Here is a 27,412-nt window from a genome sequence, read left to right as displayed (position 1 = left end):
GAAATATTAAATAAAGTTTATTCTAACACAGACATGTGATAGTTACATCTGTACACAATGGGTTTTAGAAACACAGTCATAAGACACTAGAAATAGATTTGTATTATACATGACATGAACAATGGTACAGTAATGATGAGATTAAAGATCAACAAGAATAGATTTTTCAGGCCAAATAACGAATGGCAAACAAATAGTTAAAACTATACACATTTGGCATCTTAGTAGTTGTTAGTGGACTATATCTATAACACCTTCTTTCTAATTATTTGAGACAGGTCAATAAATGTGACTGTTTTACAGAGACACTGAAAAAAAATGTACATAGCCAAGGAACTTGAATTTATTTAACAAACCTGTATTTTTGATCATAAACTCATTTCTGTTATAAAGTTTTGTGCTTGTCTCAATTCTTTTGAGGATAATTACTTTTTTCTTTCTACAAAGCTCTATATTTCCAACTGAATGAACTGTTGCTGAAATGTGCTTCATAACATTAACATTGTTTTTATTATATTCAAGTCCCCACACACAATGAATGACTATCTCAACCTACAGTAATAATCTGTACAAAAATTTTAACATTTACTTTGAGTCCAAACTTCAAGTTAAGAACTCAGTACTTCTGGTTCAAGATAACTGAAGATACATTCTGCTTAGAGGATCCATATTTTGGGAGAAATATGTAAATAACACTGTTTCTACTTGGACAAACATATATACAATGTTAAGAATAAGTCATACCTTCATAAGAATAAAATAATCCTGCTTAATTAAGCCTTGGTTCATATTTTATGTACTTTTTCAGTTAGTTTTCATACATTTTACGAGAAAGAACTAGTTGAATATATACAATATAGAAAACAATTACACTATTAATACAGCTATGCATATGTACATGGTCCTTCATTAAAACAGTGTGTATATAAACTGTACTAATCAAAATTATGTTCTTAGTCAACATCTGATTCAGGTGGTCCTGCTAAACTAGTTTTAGTATTATCATTTAAATGTGCACATTATGGCACAGGTTTTTATTACATAACTCTTCAGCGTGTCTAACATCAAGAAATTTTTAATAAAAGCTGGTTTAGGTTAAGTGCAGAAACAAGAACTAACTGTAAATTTTAAGCATTTCTAAAAAATATATTAAAAACATCAGTGTACACATAGCACTGAAACTCTGTAATAACAGATAACAACAAATATGCCTATAGTAAAGAACTTTCTCAATGGACACTTGTATTTGGATATAATGCCCATTTGCTCAAAAAAGTATATCTATCATTTGCTTAGCATTGGATGCTGCTTGCAGAATTTGGGATTTAAGATTAATTTTGTTATCATTTAATATCATTGTATGAACTTAATGAAGATAAACTGTTACTTTTTTACAGAGGATAAATTTTATAGGATGACAGAAATTAACCAATAATTCAAATGTGTGTGAACAAACAAAGTGTAATTTTACTTCTTGTTGTTTTCTTCAGGGGAATACTTATAATTTTCAGCTCACATTATCAAAGGGAAAGATGCAAATTTTAAGAAGTGTGAAAATAAGAATACAAGCATAATAAGAATTAATTTAAAAAAAAAACTAGTTCAAACTCAAAAAAATATTGGATCAGCCAAACCATGTCCAGTGTGCATTATCAGTAATAAGTCATCTATTACAAACAGAAACTTTGTCTTTAAACAGTTAATTTTATAAAGAATCAGAAGAAAACTTTGTTTTGGGAGTTTACTATAAAGCATGAAATTTTTAATATCTCTAAGTATTTTTGAAATAAACATAAATTGGTTGGAAAAGGGGTAAGTAATATAAGTGCCATTTGCATTAAAATTATCATACAAATAATATTCATAATGAGAAAAAATATTTTATATAATAGCACGCACACACTTCGAAAGTTTAGAAGAGTGAAGTTATACTTTCTGTTATAAAGATATGTATGCATATTAAATAAGTTTTTAGTAATAAATCATGTGTATTAGTGAATAAAAGAAGTGTGATAACAACACTGAAAAAATGACTTCATCAAGTTCAACAGAGTTCAGTACATATGTATGACATTCAACTATCAACATTACCTTATTCTGTATCCACTAAAACTGACCTCAATTACGTGTATTAATTTCCTATTATTTTCATAAACAAATTAATAAAAGGGGTGCTTAATAGGTCTTAGTCAAAATAAAATTATCTGTATAGTAAAAATAAGAGATTTTTTTATTGGATTGTCAGTCAAATAAAAATGAAAGTTACATAAGCAGGAGCTATTTTGAAAAGTATTGCAAGCAGCTATACAAGGCATTGTCAATTGAAAAAAAGCAAAAATTAAACGTTTTCACAGCTGTGTTTACCAGTTTACAAAAACCCTACCTGTTATGGTGGATTATTCATTTTATGTACAAAGCTGATGAGAATATAGAGCTTATATATGACAGGTTCCATCAACTCATCTTGGTTCCAGATGATTCAAAATATATATCACAAAAGTTCACAAGCAAGCTCTTCCTTGTTGAAAAGTTTCTAAGGAACATAAATGTATAGTTCCATGTACAAAAGGGAAGATATCTATACATACTCCTGTTTTACATTATGTTTTGATAATAACATTGAAAGACCATGACTAGTTAGAGACTATACATACTGTTGATGACTTTCTTAATTAAACCCGCCTTTTAGAAAAAATGTTATTAATCTTGGAATGGAGTAAATAAGTGAATCACACTTATTGAATCAGACTTTTGTCTCGGGACCTTCTGTTCCATGTTTGAAAGAGTCTCGAAGACAGATGAGTTGAAGGGCACAAATATGACCAAAGGCCTTGTTGTACCATTCTGGTGACCTTCCTCTGGTAAAGTAAAATAATGCTTTATTATTAGATAAAGAAGTGATATATTCACCATTCTCATAGCATGCACAACAACTTATATGTCATGATTTAAGTAAACAATAACTGCATTTAACCATGTATAAAAACAGAATTAGAATTTTTAATTAATGAAACATTTTCTACTTATTTTGTTAGATGATTTTCATTCTCATTTCAATGAATAATTTGCTTTAAGTATTCTACTCACTTAACAATTAATATCTAATTTTTCAATTTATCATCTTACAGGTTTTATAAAGTTTCCAAAGTGTTAAAAAATCTGAAAATACCTAAGGTTACACAGAAAACACATTAAACACAGATGTAACTGAAATGATAACTTAATTTTATTAAGTTTCCATGAACTAAATACCACAAAGTGATTTCTGAAATTTCAGCAAACTAATCAATGTCAGAACTTTAAAAACAATCATGTTTGTACATGAACAATAAATGCTAATGGCAAATTTTCAGCACAAAATCTTGTGATTAGAATTTATGTGATTTCAAAATTCAGATATTAGAAACACTAGTTTAATGTTTTCATTGTTTTAATCACTTACCGAGTGTCCACTCGACTGATATGAGTCAAACGAGACTTGCCTGCACCACATGGTTCAACTAAGAAATGTGAGGCAAGGACAACCCCTCGTACACTGCCTGGTAACGGAGGAGCATCTGGATGATCTATAGATGTTTCAACAAGCATACAAGAACCTTTGGGTGAATCAGTTCTCCAGGATCTAACAAAAAAGAGAGTGCATAATTAACAAGATATTTTCTGAATATTGTGGTACATCAATTAAATTCATTCTGTGAAAGATAAGAGGATTAAGTGCTACTTAATTATTGCTATATTTTTTCAGAAAATCTAACTTTGTATTAAGAACTACACTGGTAATTAGAAAAAAATTTACATGGAGAACTATAGTTGTAAGCACAGATACAATATTAGTACACCTTGAAAGACATTCTTCTAAAAACCTTTTAAATACAATAGGATTATTCTTAACAGTAATGTTAATAAATAGCTATAACAGAATTTTTAAATTATACTCAACATAGCAAGAACAGATTTTTAGAACATCTGGTTCTTGAGAATATAAATAGTAAGGGTCTTTTAAGTGGGAAGTCTGTATATCTAATTTCTAAGTCCAACAAGTGTCTGAGTCCCTGGAAGCGAAAACCCCTCATAAATGTAAAAATGGTCAAACTCCAGAAAACTCACCTAAGAACACAATAATCACGAGGTGGATGTGGACCGAGAGAGTTACAGACATGGTGGAAAACTTCACATTGGTTATCTAATCTACACACAACTCTCCATTTAACTAAAGAATCATCCCATACATTCCTGGAATATGAAAATACAAGTATAATGTATTTTGATTCAGATTCATTTATAATTATTGTACAAATTGGGATCATAGTTTGCCTCAGATAAAACAAATTGTTGACCCTTTTACAAGTAAAACATAACACACTAAAAAACATTCACTTTCAATGTCAGTGTCAAAACTTTTTAGATTCACAAATCTTTATCATGCAAAGTTTTCAAAAATCTTTTAGATCTAACACTAAAAAGCACCTTTCATGATTTCAGTTTTAAAAATTCACACCTAAAAAACAACTTTTTACCCATTTTAATTAAAAAGAAGATTTAAATATATTTACTAAAATAAAAAAAAATTAACATTTACAAAAACCTATTGAGTTTTTTAACAGATATTATGCTCAGTATTCAATTAACATCAACAAATGTATAAGGTCTTTGCTTAAATGTTCATACCTCTCTCTCAGTATCCTGTTCAGTACTTCTAGTGGGGGAGCTTCAATTTCTACAGATACCTTCCATAGCCTCAATGGATGTCCATCATCTACTTTTTTATATGATACTTCCACACAGTCATTATGAGGAACCACCAACCAACTTTTGAATTTGTCACGTGCTTCCTATGAAACATATTTAAAAGAAATTTTTCACATACACCGATATGCACAAAAATTAAATGCCTCCCCTACTCTTTTCATAATTATGAAACAGATAAAATACTTGAAACATTGCAAATTTTGAAACAAAGCAGCAATGTGCTCTAAAACTCAAATAATTAAGGTTAATACGTTTTTCTTTATAATTCACTGATGTAAGTGTTAAATGAGGAAATAAATGTAACTTCTTACAATTAAGATGAATATTCTTGACATTTCCATTAATTTTAATGGTTCCTATATCATTCATATATCATTCAAAGGAAAAAAAAACTAAGCAATTAATCTATTTGATGTAAATCATACTAGAGATGAAAGATGGATAGTCTGATGTCTTAATGTTGCTAATTTACCTTCTGTAATCCCTGTAGGTACATTTCAACATGGGTTTTCCAGTTATAGTTTCTCGGATTTGTCAGGCTTCCAAGTTCTTCTAATGTTGGAGGTTCCAATTGTTCAGCATTGGCTAGTCTGAGGTTGTCCTCTTTTACCTAATAAACCCATAATTAGTAAAAAGACAAAGGTACTCAATTATCCAAAAGTTTTATATTAAAGATGTTATATTTGTTCAATGCATCATGAGTCCACAAAATAAATAACAGTCTGTTACTTGAATTATTTGATTTTATGCAACAAAAATTTAAAGATGTTATTTCTTTTATGGCTTGTTTGTTTTTTTGTAATTAAGCACAAAGCTACACAATGGGCTATCTGTGCTCTACCCACCACGGGTATCGAAACCCGGATTCTAGCATTATAAGTCCGCAGACATACCGCTGTGCCACTGGGGGACTCTTTTATGGCACAAGTATTTAATTTTTTCTTATTGCTAACCTTCCTTAAGCCTGAACATTCTGGCTATGAGGTAATGAAATCTACTAAAGACTCATCCAGTAGTTATATAAAAAGAGAGAGTATGTGTTGGACTTAATTATTTTGATAGTTTCCCTTTTGTATAGTTAAATTTCCTGAAAATTAGTGAGAACGTCTTTTAAAAACATATTTCCTGGGGAATCTGTTAACATTAATTTTAAATTATATACTGCACACTATATATATATTTGGCTTCATAAACATTTAAACATAACACGATATCATTACACATTAGAAGCAAAATTAGATAAAGTTTATTTTAAACTATGCAAATTTTAAAAGTTAAATTTTGTCGTACCGAAAACAGTTGCCTGTAGTTGTTAATCATATATGTTAAGCACTCATGGGCAGCACGGTTCTCACTGAGCTCTTTTTGATCTGGAACTCCAACAACTTTCCTTCGCCTTGGACTGGCACTAGCACTTCTTGGAATTGTTAGGTGAAACAGTGATGGTGCAAAGCACACAGAAAGGTTTGTAGCTGTCATCTGTAGGTTCAAGTGAAACATCGGATAAATATAATGAAAAACTAATCGTGTAAAAAAATTTTTATCAAAAACCTTTGTGTTTATATTATCCACCACACTGTACTGTAAACAAAGGTCAATTTAATATTTTCTAAATTAAATTGTAGGTTACAGATATTAGTTTATCTGTAATAATATCAATTTAATAACTAGTGCTTGGCATGGCTAAATGGTTAGTGTGCCTGACTATGGATTTGAGAGTCTGTTATCAAAACATCATGCTCCACCCTTTGGGATTGTGGATGCATTATAAGAATGTCTATCAAATCCCACTATTTGATTAGAATAACCCAAGAGCTGGTGGTGGTGGGTGTTGTTGACCAGCTGCCTCTTCATTAATGTGTCAGTTCAAAGTTAGAGGCAACTAGTGCAGATAGCCCTTATGTCTAACTTAAAGTGAAAATTCAAATCAAATAAACACTTAATAGTTAAACAAAATCTTACCTGGTTTTCATCAGAACACTGAGAAATTTCTTGGAGGAATGCAAGCAGAGACTGCAAAACCTCACGATTTTCATCAGGCATCAAAAGAATAGCAGCTTGAATTGCTTCTTTCCGATTCTCCACTGGTATATCTGTAAAGAAAACACTTATTTGTAGTAGTGATTACAAATGAAACACAGAAAAGAAATTAAATCTCTCAGTGTCTATTTTAATAAAGACTATGTGCAAAAGAAATCTTTACATGTTCTAAAATTCCACATTGAATAGTAAGATTTCTAAAATAATGAAAATAAAAAGAAACATAAATATCTTAAACATAGGTACATAGAGTAATATAATGTAAAAGAACACAAAATTGCGTAGATTTAACTCGAATAAGAGTATTTATTAAAATTTAATAATCCAAACCTTTTCAGTAAGCTCATACTACTAGATACAATATAGTTTTCTTATTTTTATAACTTATTTTGATGTGTACACAACTCATTATAAGATGATGCAATGCATTTTCAACTTTCTTTATGTCTTAAAATATATCATAAACCTACTGATATATAATTCAAGGAAATTAGATATTTCTAATTGGTTATATTTTGGTTTAATTTTATTATATCTTTAAAAGACTTTAAGCAAAACTTATGCTTTGAAATGTCTACAAAATAACTTGGGCTTTCTCATTCATATTAAGACTGGTGAATGTCAAATACTAATTTGTTTACCATGTAGATATTTATTTTTATAGAAAAAAGGCTTTTAGATTAAGCAGTCTCTTTAGCTTTCAGAATAATTAATATGCACAAGCTACTAACACTGGAAGATACTGATAAATGTTTCAGATAGTTTATTGGTCAATAAAGCATCTGGTAGTTCTCTAAAATATTGTTTCAGCATATCTGCAACATCATAGGCTTGCTGGTTTTCATAACTTATGTTTCTTGGATTGGAATCATTCAAGTTTCTCAACTTTTGAATGCGAGATCGTACTCCTGACTTTCGAAACAGGCCAACAGCATTTAAAGCTGTCTTCCTAAGGTAGCGAATAGCCACCTGAATAGAAGGAGGAAGAGGCTGTCCTGTCCTCTGAAGAATCAAAAGTAGTGGTACACCAAACACAACCTTGTCTGTAACACAAGAAACAAAAACCATTAGTGTGTAGTTATTTAAAAATTGAGATAAGGAAATTGTATTTATATACATTAAGTACTAAATTAGTAAATTAAATTATGGTTCTTTAATATTAAATTTTTAACATATTTACCTTATATACTATATTGTATGAAACATTATTAATCATGACTCATTTTATTTTTATGTTTTATACAAAGCAATATAGGAATAATGTCAAATTTTCATTATAGGAAAGCCTTTGTAAATAACCTAATTTTAACTTTTTCAACTTTGATGAAACCAGCAGATATAATATAATGTCCTAATATCCCCAACAGTGCTTCAGTTGTATGTGTACATTAAAGATTTATTTTTCATCAAAGGTGAAACTGAAAAGAGAATCTCTGACAAAATGTCATAACATTATTCACATACCTAAATTAATTTAGGCTACTATATGGTGAATTAAAACAGCTTCAAAGCCCCATAGTGTTTCAGTTATTCTTTCAACAATCATTGTGTCAAAACAAAAATACTATCAAAATATATTCAGCTTAGACTTCAAAGTTTCTTTTGTAAGTTTTCTTATTTGATAAGCCAGACTATTGTGCTTGAAGTTCAAATGTTAATCAATGACAAGTTCATTTCCAATGCACTTTCTCTAAAGTAGAAAAGTGTTTTTTAATATGAGCAATTATGTATATCTCCAGATATTTACTACCAGAAGAAATAAACTGTTCTCCTGGCTGCTTCATGTATTATATTATCTTAGTTAAATACCTAATAGTAATTAAAGTTTAACAAGCTAGAATTGTTTTCTAATTTAATTCCATTTTAATTTCTATAAATGTAATATACACTTATGCACTCAGTATTGCCAAGTTTACCTTTATAGTCTGGGGTTCGTATTTTACGAATGAATTTCGGAACACCCCAGTTCCAGCCACTTCGGCTTGTTGGATTGTACTTTTCCATAAGTGATGTTAACTTCAGAAGTGCTAGCTTCCTCAGCTTCATTAACTGTGAAGCTGATAGACTGCTAATATGAAGGCCATGTGATGTTACTGTTCGAATACTAACTGAGCTTTGACGTCGAATGGATGGAAACCAGTGCCACCTAATTTGTGATGTTGAACTCCTTTTGTTCAAAAAAAAAGTTATAATAAAAACAAATTACCACACACACAATTATTGCAACCATACAGTAAATCATTTAGTGAGAAAACAGATTAACACATCTAAAAATACTTACTAAAACATATATCTTGTGCATTATAAAGACTTTGTTGGTGTTTTTAATATGTTTAACATTATTTAACAGAACAAAGTATGGGAATAAATAGTTGAAATCTAGATTTTAAAGACCACTTTAATTTGAAATTAACAAGTTATGTTATATAGATAGCCTAAGAAAAAATTAATAATTCCACACGAGTTAAGTCAACTAAAAATCAGAAATATTTCAAACTTTCTGGGTCAATTAATTTACACTTGTAAAATTACTAAAGGCAGATCCTAATAAAAGTGGCAGTTAGTTCCTACAGAAAACAATGCTTAATAATTTTCAAATCAAAATAAATTCAAAAAGGCATCAAAGAAAAAACAGTAATACATATGATCCTTTTGTGTGGTAAAAATAATCACGTGTTTGATCATCAAATGATTTAATAAAGGAAAGATTCTGAAAATAATGTGCATTGATTTTGTTTCTAGCTTACAGGGAAATGATTTTTAAAAATGGTATCAAGATTATAAATCTTCATTAAAGCTATTTTATTGCTAATGTATTAGCTTACTGAACATACAAAGAGCTTCTAGTGAGAGAAGAACCAACTCCAGAATCTCGTCTTTCCCTTGTTGATCTTTCAGTTTCATCTTGTGAACTGTTTACCTCCATTTCAAAGTTATCAGGAGTAAGGGAAGTGTAAAACACGCTATTGGATTCTGGAGGTGTTTGATCATCATTTGTTTGGCTTAGAAATGGAGCTGGAAAAAATCAACATTTTGCATTACTAACAGAGTATTTGTAAAGAATTTCCCATTTAATATTTAACAGTCAACAAATTCATTTGGTTAAAATATTCCAAACCAACAAATGGAACAATAATTGTAAATTATTTAACTCAGATATTAATTTGTTAATTGTGTTAAGAAAATGTTAAGCGAACAACAAGTCCTTCCAAAAACATTTTCTCATTTAGCTATTGAATCATACAAGTGTCATAAGATTTTCTTCTTTTTTTCTGTGAGGAAGCAAATCTATTTTTGAACTCCTAACAAGTAAAAAAAAAAAAAAAGAAATCTGTCTCTCATATATTAACATACAGAAGTTTGGAGCTTATAGCTTTCATGGTTACAGTACCTGCCCACAAAGCAAGGATACAAGTTCATTTGAAATCTGGTTTGTATACATGTCAGTTCTACAGAAACTTCACAAAATTACAGAGGAAAGCAATCCTTCTTTAATGATTCCAATTCTCAGAATTATGGAAACTGTCTTTATATAGTACATTAACCATTGTATGTAATTAACATGAAATTTGTAGTTTATATTACTCCTTATCTATATTTTGGTTCACTTATAATACTCCTTATCTATATTTTGATTCAGTTATAATAATTGTTCAAGTAAAATTTTTCATAATATAATTTGAGAGGTTAAGTTTCTAGGAATATATTTATAATTTATTTTGCTATTCCAGACATAACTTAAGATCTTGGAACCATATTCTAGAACTATACATATCAGTATAAAATTTACTAAATCAATCATAAAAGTACAATACCTGTAAATATTCTATTTAGCCTATTAGTTGTCTGTTCAACTGAGGAAGTCCGACTGAGAACAATGATTGGATTTGATGTGCTGTTGACTTGTTTGGTTTGTTCTTCATTTCTTTTTTGCTTAGAGATGTCTGTTGGCAGATGCTTTACTGGTTTATTTGAAGAGTTATTGTCAAGGTAACTTTTGTGGAATTTTTTATTTTTATAACTGCAATTCTCATTCTCTTTAATTCCACTTAAATCTTTACCAAGAAATACATTGTTGACTTTATTACCTGGCCCACTTAACTGTTCTTTTTTGCCATATTCTGCAATATTACTGTTTGCATCTTTCAAGTGACGACTTAACTTTGGTGTTGAAGACTCAGAATCACTAAAAGCATTCAAGTCATTCACCTGAGCAGTGTGCCACTTTGTTTTGTGTTGTAATTGAGGTGTGCTCTGTTGACTTCCATCAGATTCTTCATCTTGAAGAGAACTATGATCAGATGAAGTCTCTTGTGAAATTTTATGGCAAGACATCTGTGGAGAAGGAGCCAAACTGCTAGCTGAGCTTCTTTCTCCTTCACTACCTGGTGATGAATCACTAGCTAGTCCCCTAGAGATGTGTTGCTCTCCATCAACTACTGCTTCCTGATTCTTCTTTTTATGCTTTACTTTAAGACTTTCAATCCTCCTTAGTAAAGCTTTCGCACTGTCTTTAAACCTTTCACTTCCATTACGGTAAAAATTTTCAATACCATTTTCAGAAAGATCTGATGATTTCTCAGAACCACAACTAGTTGATTCTCCTGACCCAGAAGTAGAATGGTCTTCATCCATTGTGACAGGCAAATAATTATGAGTCATCTGTTCTTCATAGTTTGCAGAAAATGCTCCTCCTAGACTATCAGGACTACTCTGGTTATCGTCCACAAACACACTATCATGACTACTTGTAAATTGGTTGTCAGGGATATAGTCTTTTGAGGTGTTCAGGTGTTTATTGACAGCAATGCTAACTTCCAGAGGTGAAGGAATTCGAGACCATCTTCGATTAGTTAGCTGAAATTGCCAGTTTTCACTAAGTGCACACTGTTCTTCATCACTTTCCTCAAGAGGTTGAATCTAAAAATAGTAAAATTTAAACTAAATGTGCTAAAAAGTTACTTTTGAGGTAAAAGAATGATTTAATTACAGAAATAAAACCATACATAAATTATGAGGAAAATCTTTTATTTATGTTATTATACAGAACAACTAAACTGAAATTGAATTCATTTCATGAGAGCTAATTGCCACCACCCTGTTTCTCTTGTCAATTGTAAATTTACTTATAAAATGTTTTCTTTGATAATTTGATCCATCTCATGCTATCTCAAAACTATCCAACAAAATGAATACTGTATTATAAAGATCAAAGCAACTATTATTCATAGGAACATGACTTAGATGTACATTTACTCAACTAACATATTTCCACTTATAACCTTGACACAAGAAAAATACACCAAATTCAACCAATAGTACAAACAGATAACTTCAATTTCTTATAATTTCAAGATCAACTGCACTATAAACATGTTCTATAAAAAACAAAATACTGAAATAAACATGCCTTTTCAAGAAACAAGATGTAGTAAATTACAAATAGACTTTAAATTAATTTTGAAGAAGTAGAAACCATTCTTCACCAACTATCTTAAAATAACTCTGTAAGTTGTCTTCCACAATGTAACAAGAGGGAATCCTCAATAGCCGCGGCACTTGAAATTCTTTTAGGCAGGATTATAGTGAATTGATTTATGATACCTCCCCCCCCCCCTTTTTTTTATTAGCTTTATTTTTATGTGCCCGCAATACCAAACGAAGATCGCGCGTATACTGGATTCAATTTTATTACTCCTCAGGATCTCTACCAGTCTACCCTCAAATTGAAATTCTATTAGGCACGATTATTATTTGCATTCTTGCCAACATAACCAATACATGGTTCCCACAACTTGAGTAAATTAAAATTCCCTTACATTTCCCATACCGAAAAATGTTATTCCTTGAGTATTTGATCTATGCTTGTAATGTATCATTGAACTATTACCTATAAGAACATGTGACACTGCAACACGTTGTTGATGTATTGTGTAATAAAACGAGACAGGCTGTATGTTAAGAGTCACAATTTGCTTAAAGAGTTTAATATGATTGGTCACACTGTTACGACAGCGAAAGTCACGTGACCCTGGTAACACGTAATGAGTTCTAGAAAGATCGAAGAACACCACGAATAATCCAGTATTTGCTAGGCACCCTCTATTCTTGTATATAAGTGCGCCAGGCAATTAATTGGAATTATGTAGCAGACAGAGAGATTGAAGATATAGACGGACAACTGAGTCAAGCACGGTAGTAAGCAAAGCGCGTGAATCGTTCGTTGAGAATTATAGCGTGTGTTTAAGTTAAACTGACTGTGGAAATTAAGTGTATTGCAAAGTTGTATTGAGAAAGAATAAACTAGTTTTATTTAAGAAAGGACTTGTATCGCTGAAGTTCTTCGGAAAGAATTTTTACGAGTAATTAACAAACGAGCAGAGACGTAACAACACCATTCCAGAGTTATTAATACTATCAACTCATACACTACAAAGGCAGTTTATCCATTTGCTTAGGATTGTGCATATCGATCACACTTTTCAATTTAAGTCAAAAACGTCATTACAGCATAAACACTATAGGTATTAACATTTGTTATTATAACCTTTCTACTTTTATCACACGGAAGAAACATCTCTTTGAAAACATGTTTACTGTTGTAAAATAGAATATTTGTTAACAATTATATTTCTCTCATATTTCTTAAAGCAAAAATTTATGATGTTCGTACATGCACAAAAACGTAACCCTCTCAGCTGCTAACCATACCTACATTAAAGACATATTTCCGATATCAGTAAAACAACTGCACACGTTAAGTCTACTGATCCAAAGCCCACTGTTATGCCTGTGTCTTTAAACTGTACTCATGAAGTTCATCTATATCAAAAGTATTGAAGTCTTTCAAATAACAAGACTATATATAGATAGATAACGTTACAGAAAATATTTGTATTACTGCATTACAACATCACATCACTCAAGTGTCAAGTTATTTCTTTCGTTCATATATAATATTGCGTATTACATTAAATTAAAACTGCCACTAAGTAAAACTAACTAAAACTACCCACATTATTTATATTTTGGTATGGCCCTTGGATTTAAACACAATGTAATACACTAATACATTGCCCGCGCTTGACCACACCAGCATTACACAATCTCCATAACAACTAATAACTCTATATCAAGAGCATACCATGGCCTGAAGGCCCTTGGTCTCAAAACTACACCAAAAACTAATAATGGTTGGAGACTGTTAAATTCAATTCTGTCAAGCTGCGCATGCTCATCTTTACCTAGAGACTTTATTCTTTCTTGTCTCTAGCATCTTCTTTGTTGCTTGGCAAATAGGGATTTTTCCTAATATATCACTCATGTATCATATTGCATTAAATTATTTATTATTAGGTAAACGTGATGTATTCAGTTATTCAACAGCCCAAGTTGAACTGTTTCTAAAAACTTCATGGATAACAAATAATGCTGTATTCTTGAAAACCGTTACATACGTCATATTAGTTACTGTCAATGAAACATTCTACATTTCAATATTTTTAATTCGATACTTTCCAAAAGTTATCTCCAGATTACTGATATTATACATTTTCTTCCTTTTTATTTGCTTTATACGGGTGATATTCTACCTATCTTTTGGAAATGTTGCCTGTCAACGAGCCATGTCCATGCTGTACTGAGCATCATGACGTTGGTGTGCTATAGATATTTCGTAGTAATTTAATTCCTCATAAAACAAAATATAAAACAAATTTACTGATAACTCGTTGTTTCATGTAATTATTATACTTACTTTGATAGTTAGTTGAATAAATATAAGTATAGATATGACATAAATTAGAAACTAGACAAAACTATGTAGATTTTTTTCTATGTTTGAACTGCTTGACTTTACCAATAATCAAACTTTTCGTTTTAACATCTTTCAAATCTTTACAACATAAATATGTCAAGGATGTAATATACCTAGGATATTATGTGTTCCTTCTAAGACTACCGACATGGGTTCTGTTTTATTCATGCACTAACATTTGTAAGATTAAAATAACTTATTTAATGGAAATAGCCTATCTCTAAATAATGATTTGTTTGAGCTCTTAGGCTGTAGTAAGACGATCTTCCATGAAGTTTAGGAAGACAAGAGGAAGCCTTGTCCAGAGCCCTTACACTCTGTTTAGACGGGAACCTAGCTAGTGTTTACTTACACTTGATATATTACTGCAGCCTTTATACTCCATACAATTAACGTAAACAACAATATCGATATAGACAAAACCATCTGTACACATAAAATATGTATAATAACGTGCTAAATGCGCCAGAATTAATTTAACCTGTATGCGATTTCTTGTCTCTAATGATAATTTATTTTTCGTCATGCGTGTCCTAGAAGCACCATTGAATCACATTAAATTCATAAACTTTACCCCGTTTTGTCGTTACAAAGAAAATCACTGATGTTTCCCAGGCCTGGAATGCAAAATATAAAATTTACTAGCTTCTCCCGGTTCCTCGGACCCGTGGAAACCATGCCAACAGACGCAGCCACACAAAACTTAATAACATTTTAGGTGTACATAATTTTGAAACAAAACAAAAACTAAACAAATTTCATAACAGCAAAACTTACAGATTTCCTTGGCAAGTTTTCAACCTTCATTTTTGCACATTTATTCAAGGTATTGAGTCGCCTGTAAAAAATTAAATTGTTCCATGAATTTTTTGCTATTTATCACTATAATTTGTCAACTTGTATTACATAACTTATGGCAATTCACAACATAATTTGATAGTATGCTAAATGTGTAATAAATATCCACTGTTCTGCAAGCAAGATACATTTACTGATAAGTGTTGGCACTAAATTACTTGCTTGTAAACATTCTGTTATTGTATTTTAGAACAGATTTAAGCGTTTTTAGTTAAATGTTATGCCCTTGTGAATAACATCATGGAAAATAAGTAAAGTTTCTGATCTTGTTTTTTTTTCAAAAGTAAAGATGATGGGTTATAACCCACAAACGTCAACAGTTTCACAATTATTTAAATGGTTTGCTAAAAATATAATGCTGGACATTTGTTTTAATGCCAAAATTCGCTGTTTCTATAGGAAGTCATGCGATTGAATTAAATAAGGGAGATTGTTGACATTACCTTTATAGGTTCTATTGTTACTGCTCAAAACAAAAACAAATTACAGAGGCCAACATTCGCGGACGAATGCAACATGTCTCCTCCATACAATCCCAACATGATCAATTTTGACACCAGAAAAATCAAAATCTGTCTATATCACTGCTTAAGACTTGCAAGAAGGTATCTTTGTAACAAATTCCATGCAAGTTGGTTGGTATACACACGAATAGTTCATGAAAACCCCAAATTGTGCTTTCTTCGCTGAAAAATTGATCAAAAGGCAAAAATTCCAAATTTGTCTATATCTCTGTTTGAGACCTGTAAAAGAATATCTTTGTACAAGCATGTAAATTGCCCGAAATACGGCGGAGTAATTGTCAAAAAAACCTAAAATTATGCTTTTGTTGTATCTTAACCCCCTATAATTGCTAAAAATAGGGAAGTCCAAAATGTTTGTTTTCAATGTGTGTAGCCTGTAGAAAAGTATCTTTGTTCCAAATTCCATGAATATTGGTCGAAACAAGATTAAGTAATTGCTCAAAACCCCTAAAATTATGGGCTTATTTAACCTTTTGACTTCCCTAAAATGACCAGAAATGGGCATATCCCACATTTTTGTATGTATATGTACATGTAAATTGGCCAAAATACGGCCGAGTTATTGACCAAAAACCCAAAATTAGGCTTTTTTGTGGGCTTTGACCACCTCCCTCTAAAAACTCTTAAAATGTGTAAATCTAACATTTTTGGAGATCAATGTGTTGGGTGCATGAAAATGTATATTTTTGCCAATTTGCATCTTGATTGGTGTAAATACGACTGCACAGGAGTCCAAAGTATACATTTTTGGGTTGTTTTACCTTTGATCACATAAAACACTTTAAAAGGCTTAAATAAAAAAAGAAAAGTATTTCTGGGCATATTGGACCAAGATATAACCCTACCAAGTTTCAAGTCGATCCGCCGAGAAATGAAGGAATGGCGGTCGATAGAAAAGTGTTTGGAAGAAGAAAGAAAGTTTATACATATATAACAAAGCCACATCAGCCTATCTGCTGTGTCCACCGAGAGGAATCGAACCCCTGATTTTAGCAGTGTAAATCCGTAGAGTTACCACTGTCCCAGAAAGAAAAAGAAGAAGAAACAATAAAAAAACGATACATCTCTATAGTGACATAATCACACAACAACAGTGAATGACCTAAAATTGGCTCATAAAATGTAATACGTAAACATGACATTAGAGCATTTCTTTTCCCGATAAATAATTACGAGACAGAAATTTCATTAAAATCTAGCCCAAATTTTCACCACAGTTGTGAAAAGACCCCAGATATTTCTGCTAGAGTTGCATATAGACTAGAAAAATATTCAAGGATAACAACCCAATATAATACTACTCACACGTGTCATCAGGTGTGTGTGTATGTGTTCCATAAATGAAAACAAACAGCTGCCAGCTAATATGTTCCAACTCTACAATGCAGGATATACAAATACAATCAAAATACAATTGATGCCATCCTTCAGAAAAGTATATCGGAATTGATCAAGGCTATAACAGAAGTATGACTCCTACATTAAAGAAATCTTTGCTTCATATACTATGACAGCTAACTAACGAGAAAACTTGTGAATCAGTGTGGTTGACTCACTGTTCAAACTAGCTTAATTCCTTTTAGAGATGGTATTTTTTACATCAAAATATATATGTAAGAAAACTTTCAAACTGCGTGTGGTGACTTTTACCTATTGACTTATTGTAAGTTACAATAATAAAAATGCACTAATTCAAGATTTGATTTTTTTACAAGCAACCTAATTTTGATCACACCAGTTTATTAAAAATGAAGTATACTCTAAGCTCAATATTAGCTTCACTCTACATAAAAACTGTAAGAAGTGAATGATTAATTTGATTTGCTCACGTTTAAAACTGGTATCAAACTTATTATAATTTCAATTGTTGATTATTACCCCTACAAAACTAATACACCAGTTTAGTATGAAATACGTCTTATTAAAGTAAAACTAAATTAACTTACCTGAATAATGCTTGAATTGAGTCAGGATCAAGGAATTTATGATCCTCTTGAACACTACTGATATCAATGGGGAAAAGACCATCTGTTTTAAAATAAAACGAAACTTATTAATTACTTTACCTACAAGTAGATATAAAAATCGATCAGCTAAAATATATCAGCTAGCAAACAGTTTAAAACTTACTTGAAATTTTAGTTTTGTTCATGGGATCAGTACGACACTACACACAAGTTTTATGATGAAAAATCTCAAGCATTTCTAACGGAAAGTTTAAGTGTTTCACTAAAAGAACCACTAATTCAAACCTAAATCAAGATACAAATATTAGTTTGTTTTAAGTCATTATATTTCCTTCCCTACCATATAAAACTTCTAAGAGATATTTCTCAATATTGAGTTATCCGAGTATTCGTTAAATAAGATTTTATTTTGTCCAACTCAAGTTGTTCTTATAAAGCTTAATAGAATGGTACTTAAATAATGATACCAAAGTTTATTTAATTTTAAATTAGTATAAGTAAAACACGCCAATTACTTTACATCCACCAAATGTAAAATTCACTATAAAGTATATGAAATTAGTAATTAAAATAATGATTAACAGAAAGAGATCATCAGATACCACAAGTATTACCATACCAGAACATACACGCAGCGTGCGAATATGAGATAATATATATATATATATATATGACAGAGGGTGCTGTTGATGTTACTAACGTATCAGCTTTGTTGATGGATCTGGGATCTCATTGTTTTGATTGTTGTTCTCGTTTGTTTGATGTTAAGCACAAAAGCTACATAAAGAGCTGTCCGTTCTCTGCCCACCACGGGTATCGAAACCTGATTTTTGCTTTATACACTCTCAGATTTACCACTGCCACCAGGGGTCATGACCACTCATGCAAAGAGACTTAGTTTACGAAACTATGCAGAATGAACTTAAAATTTAACTTCTGAGTGAACCTCAGTCAAATCGCCTGTATAGATAACCAGATATAGTACATTTTACTTTAACAACCAAAGTCGTGCATCCAATTTCAAAACACAAAGACTTAGTTAAGCCAAGAAACCATAAAATTAAAATAATTGTACAATATTTCATCTGGCGTGAATCATATTCTAATATAGCAATCACATAAATGTCAGACTTACCTAAAGTAACCACAACTTCCATGGCAGAATATTAATATTTATGATTAATCATTTCTCAACTTGTCGCGTTTTAGGTAGGTAGTCGAAACTATAGATTATACTAAGTACCATGCGCACCTCCTTTTATATATCGCTAGCAACCCATCATTGCCATAATTCTACCTCCGCACATTGATCACCATAGGTTGCCTAGACAACCGACAAGATGAGACCTTTGAGAAAAGCAACAAGCGTTTGGCGCAGTTCGTCGAGTTGGAGACAGAAATACAGAAATTTAAAAGGATACACTCCACGAGTTTGTGGGCAGTAACAGCAGGTTACTGTATGTCTTCCTCTGTCATGTTCGTCTTTACTTAACCGTAAGTTCCAGAAGGCAAAAATGTTCCTAAAGCAATATTAAAAATTACCGAAACACCTTACAAGTAATCAGTTAACTCGCATTATCGATGAAAAGTATTTTCTGGCTGCACCGCAAACCTACATTCTTCATTTACAGAAGTCCTCTGTAAACACACAGGCTCATAGAATAATACAGTGGAGGGCCAAACAACTATTACTCCTACCGCCCCTTATAGTAAGGTCACTACTGACGAAATAATAAGGTCAAACCAGAATGCTGAAACTATACACGTTAACATGCACGATTCAGGAAACTTTACGTTCTATAATTGGAGGCAATTAATAAAAGTTAATACTAATAACTTTTTATTGCATTTTTGTGTTCTTATCAGATCATTTCAATACTTCAGTTTCTCAGAGTTCTTTACATTTTGATAATATAACTCTTCCTGGTGTGAAAAAAGAGCACATGGTAATGTTGTTTTTGTTGATATTACTATTTTTTTGCGTTCTTTTTCATTGTTTTACAAGGCTTTTGATATCGAATTTTTCTAACTTGGCTGAGCCACTTCCGAGACTCTAGATGTAAAATATTTTAAAATAAAATTCATGAATCGAAGACGGATTTTCGCGACATGTCAAAATTAGGCAAGTTCAAAACTTGTTTTGAACTTGATTCCTGAAAAATAAAATCATACTCGGATGGAGAATTATACTTCGTCTTTTTAATTTAGTAGATCTGACAACCGATGGTTGTCACGCCAATAACATGAACGATACGTTAGTGAAACATCATAATCAGGATCCACTGACTGTTAACTACGTCACTCATAAATAAACAGAATACTACGTCTGTTTAATAAGCATCTTGTGAAATACGCGAAGCTACTTGAGGGCTATTTGCACTTGTCGTCAATAATTTTTGAATGACAGATTAGACGCAAGGTAGCTTATTCAACACCATCCACTACCAACTCGTGGGCAACTCTGATCAAACAGTGGGATTTAACCGTCACTTTTATAACGCACCCACGGCCCCAAAGTGTGATGCGCGTTTTTTGTTTTGATGATACCGAGACACGAATCTCGGTTCCATAGTACGACATGCTAATATTAATGAAGTCACTTTTATTGAAGCACAATTTTTAAGTTATCCTGTTGTTTTTAAAATAATCTCGAACTGGTGATTTTTGCAGCAGATATTAAACATGTTAAATTCACAACAATAAATACTATTTTCGTCAAATTTATTTTCCATGAAGTTGTTTAATTTTGTTTTCCTCAATTTATAGTAATATGTTCTTTGTTTTGTTTTCTGAACGCACTATACTTCTTATAGCAATTCTACGAATGACCATAGATACCTACTTTCCGTTAAAATGTTTATATGTTTTCCTATTAATTTGTGTAGTTTTTGTATGTCCATGGAATTGACACAACATCTATAAACTTTCAGCATAGCCATATCCATGATAGATAGAACTTTTACAAGAATTAAAACCACAATCAAAAATTTATAAAACATAATCATTGCTTTGGCCTACAGATAAATATATAAAGCCGCCAAAGTAGGGATTAAATTCTATAAATTTATTATTGTGGTTATAATTCCTGTAAAAGATATATCTATCACAAATTTATAAAATGTAATCCTTACTTTGGCTTACAGATAAGTATATAAAGCTGCCAAAGTAGAGATTAAATTTTATAAATTTGTGATTGTCGTTTTAATTCTTGTTTCATTTCTTTTTGTAGCAGGATCGCTACTTTACTTTACAGTGCCTAATGTTTTGATACTCTTGTTTGTTAACTCTTTATGTTATACATGTATAAAGTATGTACTTTACGTTTAGAAACTGTCGCGTGTTTATCCATCGATATGTAGCGCCATCTGTTGGGTTGAATTGGGTTGGAAATATATCTAAATAGTCTAGGGACTAGTCGCACTGACGTGATCAAGTAGGTAGGTAAGTAGTAGACGAAAAAGTAGCTGTTTTAGACATTTTTGAAATGTTATACCAGAAATATTAGCGACCTTTTTAGCCTATTATTAGTATATATATGTAATATATCGTAACCAATAATTAGTAGTTGATCCCTACTATTAAGTACTACCGCACTTAATAATAGATAAATTAATGTACTATATTTGGTGGTACAGCGATTCGAACCCGCGACTCTCAGATTGCGAGTCGAGCGCCCTAACCACCTGGCCATGCAAGGCCTAAAGCTTAATGTGGGGAAAATATTTTATGTTAATGCACGGAATCGAACCAGGCTCACCAGCTCCGAAATCCAGAGCTTTACCACAGAGTCAACCCATTTTCTGCACTTGAAGAAAAAAGCCTTATAAATTGTTGCTGTTCTAGAGAAAACAAGTAACACATCTAATTAATAAAATATTTAATGATTTAGGAAATACTAACATGGTTCTAATGTTGATTACCTATCAACTTTCTAATAATGGATAAAGACGTTATCGATTATTGCTTAAAGCCACATATTGGGGTGCTTTTTAAGACACAGCGTCACACCAATAGCGGTACTAAAATATTTTCCTCAAATTATAACTTCATACGAAATAACTACTAATGTATCGTTCACTAACTAAACGAATAACTTCCTCTACTAATATGTACTAATTAAGCGTTCATTAGAATCGCTAATTGATATTTTCAACCTCAATGCGCACATGGTCAAAACGCCCAAGTCAGAGACACCTAGAGTAAACGCCCAAATCAGGGACGCCTAGGGTAAATGCCAAAGTCAGAGACATCTAGGATTCAGGTATAGCCGTCCGGCTTTGAATCCAATAACGGAGCTGATTACCTCTCATAACGTAGCCACAGCTGAATGTGCCGAGAAAAGTCAAACTATAGATGAGTGGGAGAAAATTAGCTGCAAGACTGTTTTGTTCCAATCTTTATTATAGAACGCGATATATATTATTTGTCTTATAAGGTCATATGATTGAATCAGTAACTCATAGTAAGAAAGATTAACCGCAGGCGAATTCTGAGCTATGATTGATTTATTAAATTATTTGTGGATATGTATGATGATTTTCAAGAGAGAGTTAACTCAAGTGACAATAAACAATACTAACACTATATTCAGCTGCGCATTTCTTATATTTTTTATGAACATAATTTCTCAGCTACATCTTACCTTTTATTTTTCAAACGCTTTCCTAAACCGACTATATATAATTAAGCAACGTAAATACTTTGATATTTCCAAAATAAAATAATGTTATCGATCTATGTCACGTAATTTTTTGTAGTTAATTTATCTGCCTTTCTCACGTACATGATTATAAAGTTAGAATTTTTCTGGCTTTTATTACTAAATTACCGCACACCACAAATACAAAGCCACTTTAATGCATCTGATTTATTATATATTTAAGTTGTACTTATATATACACTTGTACAGTTAAGTTCTGCAGCAGAATTAGAATACCTCGTAAAAATTACAGCTATATGTTGTAAGTGGTACACCAATAAGCCAAGGTATTAAAGTTAGAGCCTGATACCAGTGGTTAAAGTGGGGCGGTAAGAAAACAAAATGGCAATATGATACCGGTACAAACAATAATAATGAATGTTGTGTTGCTGCAAACACTCGACCCGCACCTCTTTGGTTTCGTTAGACTTGCACTTTTGTGTGAAATATCTGAGGGTATATCCTTTTTTAACATTTAATTTAAACAGGTCGTTTCTGACGCGTAATCTAAATGCATTTATATTATTGATATACAAAATTGAAACAAAAAGTCATTTCATAAATCTAAATAATAAAACATAGATTTAAGAGATATCCCTCCCTCCCCCAATATATTGCTGAGATCGTGTACTAACAAATACTAAATGAACTGGTAGGAACAGGTACGAACATAAATAGATAGTTGGTAACCCTAATTACTTGCATTCAAGACTGTAACTCAAGGTAAACGACCTGTAATTATGAGCAATTATGCTGAATCTCTCTCTGAAACTCTATTTTTGTTCAGTTTATGACTTCATTGAGCAGTATTTAAAGCTACTATTAATAGAAAGAAATCAAGTAAATTAACGATGAACGTGATCGAGCAACGAGGTTTAGTTCAGCTCAATACATATAGCTAATTGATTACATGGTTTACGATAATAAATTGGAATATTGGAAAACATACCAACTTATTGCAAAGACGGTAATGTTGACTTTATTTTAATGTTTGCATTAGAATACTTCAAATCTAAGTGGATTAGAAGGAAGAAAAACGCATCATTATAGAGGCATAAAAAATCCTGTTTCATAAAGAACAAAATACCTGCCCTCCATGTTTCTTAGTCATTTTGTTGTTAAACGGTCGATCGTGGCACAGTGGTTAGTTTTCGTTTGTTTGTGTTTAGAACAAACCCACATTGAGCTACCTGCTGTGCTCACCGTGGGGAATCGAATCCCTGATTTTAGCGTTACAAGTCTGTAAAGTTACCGCTGTCTCATCGGGGAACCAATGGTTGATGTACCGGACTGTGAAGCTGAGGTTCCGTAGATTTACATCCCATAATGACAGTCAAATTCACTATTGTATTGTTGACTAGTTACTCTCCCTTTAGTTTATTACTTCAATATTTCATACATATAGCATTTGTGTAGCTTTGCACAAAATCCAACAAATCCTTGTTAAACTGTTGCACAACATTGATAAAGATTAATGAAGAGTTTTGTTTTTGTTTGGAGGGGGGGAGGGGTCTTCATTTACAGAAGTTCCATAGACGTCTACGCATCTTGCGTCTATATTTAGAATTCTGAACGTTTGATAACGAAAGTGCATAAACTCTAATGAGCGTTGATAACCCTAACAATGGAGGTATTAAGTAATCAGAATGTCAGAAAAACACGGGGTGGTATATACAGGTTTTACATGAAACAACTAATACTATAAAAACGAGATTTGTCTAATACTTCGTTTACGTGGCAGTAATTGCTTTAGAAAAGGATAAAGGTCACTTTGAAAAACTGCCAATTATACTCTTGCAATATTTGTGCTTGAATTATATTTTCGAAACACTGTATTGTAAAATTCAAGCATCATTCGACTAACTGAGGTAACACTTCTTGAACTACTAAAACGTGGATGTTTTCAAAAAAAAATCTGTAACTTCATAGGCCTGCAGAAAGCAATTGTTTTTTTAACTGTTACTGAAGACGATCATGTTTGGTAAACTGTCATAAAAGATAGTTTCAAGATTTAAAAACTATTATCACGCAGTAAAGAACTAAATTTTCTGTTGCCACTACTTGAAGTCCAAGGGAAGAGCTCATCTATGATGTACAAAATAGAAATTAACTGATTAAACTGAAATATTTTTGTGTGGGTCATGTAAAAGGTAGCATACAAACAACTAATGAAAAAGCCTAGTCACGGCAACGAGGTAACACGAAAGAAAGAATGGCGTTATAAACACACCAATGTGTTAAGTTTCTCAAATATCGTACATTCCTCCTAATCAATAATCACAACCAGTTAAAGAGGGGTCACACTTAAACAGTGATTGAATTAATATTTTTTATGGAAAAAATCAGAAGATGGTGATCGATGTAAATGAATCACGAATTCCAAAACCATTCTGAAAAACTAGACATTTCTGTGAAATATGCAGAAAGTCCCAAACATAATGTTTCTATGAAATATCCGCTTTCTTCATTATACCCACGCATATTTGTTCAGCGGGTTTAGACAAGGTTTAAAATGCGAGAGTATTTATTTAGTTCATTGAAAACAAAATTTCTAATAATTCTAATTACACTAGGAATATCTTTAGTATCTCGCTTGAAAGAGAGCAAAATTTTCACACGTGTCATCCATGTGCTTTTCTGTTGGTTCTTGCAACGTGACTTCGCAGCACGGGATTAATACAAACCACAGAGGAGTACATCGCATAATAATAAGAATTTCAAGGCTATCAACAGTAAATATTAACTGTTTATACAAAGTTTCTGAACGGTTCGTAAGTTTCGAATAAGCCAAGTAGTGTGTACAAGGTACCAAGGAAACTATTCATTTGACCACGCTTCACTAATGTTTGTATCAGAGTTAAGAGTACGGTACACTGCATTAATGAGATACTTAACATGCGAGTTATTGATCTAGCCACGTGATGAAGTCCATAACAAACACAAAAGAACGTCTTCAACCGAAAGTCTTATAAACAGGTTAGCTAAAATTGGTTCCCGTTTACGCATAATTAATTGAAGAAGTGGTTTTCATTAAGAAAATACCAGAATAATTTAAACAAATTGTTTGTAATAAGAGAAATCTGAAATTCATTAAAGCTCTACGAGTTCAGTTATTACTAAATACCACTTGATGTACCCGTTCAACATAAGGGGTAGACATAGGGGTGTCTGATCCCAGCATCGACCCCTATGTCACACCCCAGGGGATCTTAAGAGTACATGCTAGGTTTGGTAATAATCGGTCATGCAGTTCGCCAGTTATAAGAGGACACACGTACCGACATTTGTCAGTTAATGATTTAGGTAGTACACCATATGGCTGCAAATCAAATATGACCCTTTACTTAATGATAGAGGCAAGAGAGATGTTGGAAATTTTATCTAGGGTTATATTTATGGTCAACAAATGGGATTAATACTTCCTAGTTCAATAGGAACTACATTAGTGAATACATGCAGACTACAGCAGTATACCTTATGGCGTATAGATGCTTTCAGGAAGAGTAAACTTTAGGGCATCGATCAGATGTTATTTTATTTTTTAAGTGGGTCAGCTGCATGCATATGAGGTAAAAGCACGTACTCAGACTAAAGATAATCAAGCTTCGGCATTACTTCTCGATACTAAGAAATCACCTACAACAAATTATAGATACAGCACACAGAAGATAATAGATCACCTTGGAGCAAATAGTGTATTCTTCTGAAAGAACTCGGGTTATCATATTTTATCGAGTAAATTCCAAAAACATTTTATTGGCAAAAGGAAAACAACCCCTAAAGTGATGCTTGATTGATTAAAAATTATTCTGAGATGTTTATCTTTGTTACGTTCTAGGTTTTGTTGTTTATACAGACAAAAGCTGCTAAATATTAAGAAAAATCTTTAAAAGTCTTTGTTTCATTGTTAAACCTTTTCCCAATGTATTGATGTTAAATCATATAAGTAGGTAAGGTGTTTTTTGTTATTAATGTTTTAGTTAGTTTTACAACAACAACAAATTTATATTGCAAGGAATTTGCCAAATATTCTAAAAACGTTTGATTAAGTTACGCCAGTCCACGGAAATAAACAATAAATGTTTTTGTGTGATCATTATGCTGTATATGTCTTTTACAAACCGGAGAAGGCTGATTACAGTTATACTTGTCATAAGACATCAGCATTATGCCGATTACATTTTAAACATTGCACTCTTTATCTAGTCCTTTAGGGATTTTTAAGAATTAAAATAGTTTATAATAATAGTATTTTAACCGCACTATATTTGTCATGTCCTTAGCCGACGACGCGTATCACTCAATCCAGTGCTCTTCATACAGGCTGGAATACAACAAACATAGCAGTTGTTGGAATGTCGGTTTGTAACAATGGCTGTTGTTGTATCAAACAGCTTATACAAGTGGACTTCCGACAACTGCCGTATTTGTTGAATCTCAACCGGCATGAAAAGCTGTGGACTGATAACAATACGAAGAATTAAATTGTGGCGGATTGCTACAAGTTTTTCAAATACCTGTAGAATGATAAGTTTCTTTTTGGTGAGTGTAAAACACGTAAATACACCAGTTTGATTTTCGATACCTCACTAGTATGAAGGCTTGGTTTAGTCTGATATTTAATTGGTGGTAGTGTCCAGGGTCACTGACGAGGAGTGGAATTCTCCGAAACTAGTCTGGCTCATAGACACACATCCCGATGAAAGAACAGACCGTTCCAAGCTTTAACTTGTTGTTAAACAAATGTTTAAACAACTCT

The 27,412-nt window shown here is 31.9% G+C and overlaps 1 protein-coding gene across 1 annotated transcript in view; it reads right to left on the bottom strand.

Moving 5' to 3' along the window:
* Positions 1-27,412, bottom strand: part of LOC106470115 (stAR-related lipid transfer protein 13-like) — a gene marked incomplete at its 5' end in the record, with an annotated part of 29,949 nt that continues 2,537 nt past the window's right edge. Inside the window, 13 exons of the mRNA XM_022398692.1 lie at positions 1-2,858; positions 3,443-3,622; positions 4,108-4,233; positions 4,669-4,832; positions 5,222-5,359; positions 6,040-6,228; positions 6,712-6,842; positions 7,521-7,832; positions 8,706-8,956; positions 9,615-9,804; positions 10,605-11,709; positions 15,383-15,443; positions 17,934-18,015. Coding sequence (XP_022254400.1) covers positions 2,744-2,858; positions 3,443-3,622; positions 4,108-4,233; positions 4,669-4,832; positions 5,222-5,359; positions 6,040-6,228; positions 6,712-6,842; positions 7,521-7,832; positions 8,706-8,956; positions 9,615-9,804; positions 10,605-11,709; positions 15,383-15,443; positions 17,934-18,015 — 3,044 coding nt within the window. The remainder of the gene's footprint in view (positions 2,859-3,442; positions 3,623-4,107; positions 4,234-4,668; positions 4,833-5,221; positions 5,360-6,039; positions 6,229-6,711; positions 6,843-7,520; positions 7,833-8,705; positions 8,957-9,614; positions 9,805-10,604; positions 11,710-15,382; positions 15,444-17,933; positions 18,016-27,412) is intronic.

Source organism: Limulus polyphemus, unplaced genomic scaffold (assembly GCF_000517525.1).
Source record: "Limulus polyphemus unplaced genomic scaffold, Limulus_polyphemus-2.1.2 Scaffold3829, whole genome shotgun sequence".
NCBI classification, from domain to species: Eukaryota; Metazoa; Arthropoda; class Merostomata; order Xiphosura; family Limulidae; genus Limulus; species Limulus polyphemus.
Note: the sequence above shows the minus strand (reverse complement) of the source record. Positions and strands in the feature narration are given on the sequence as shown.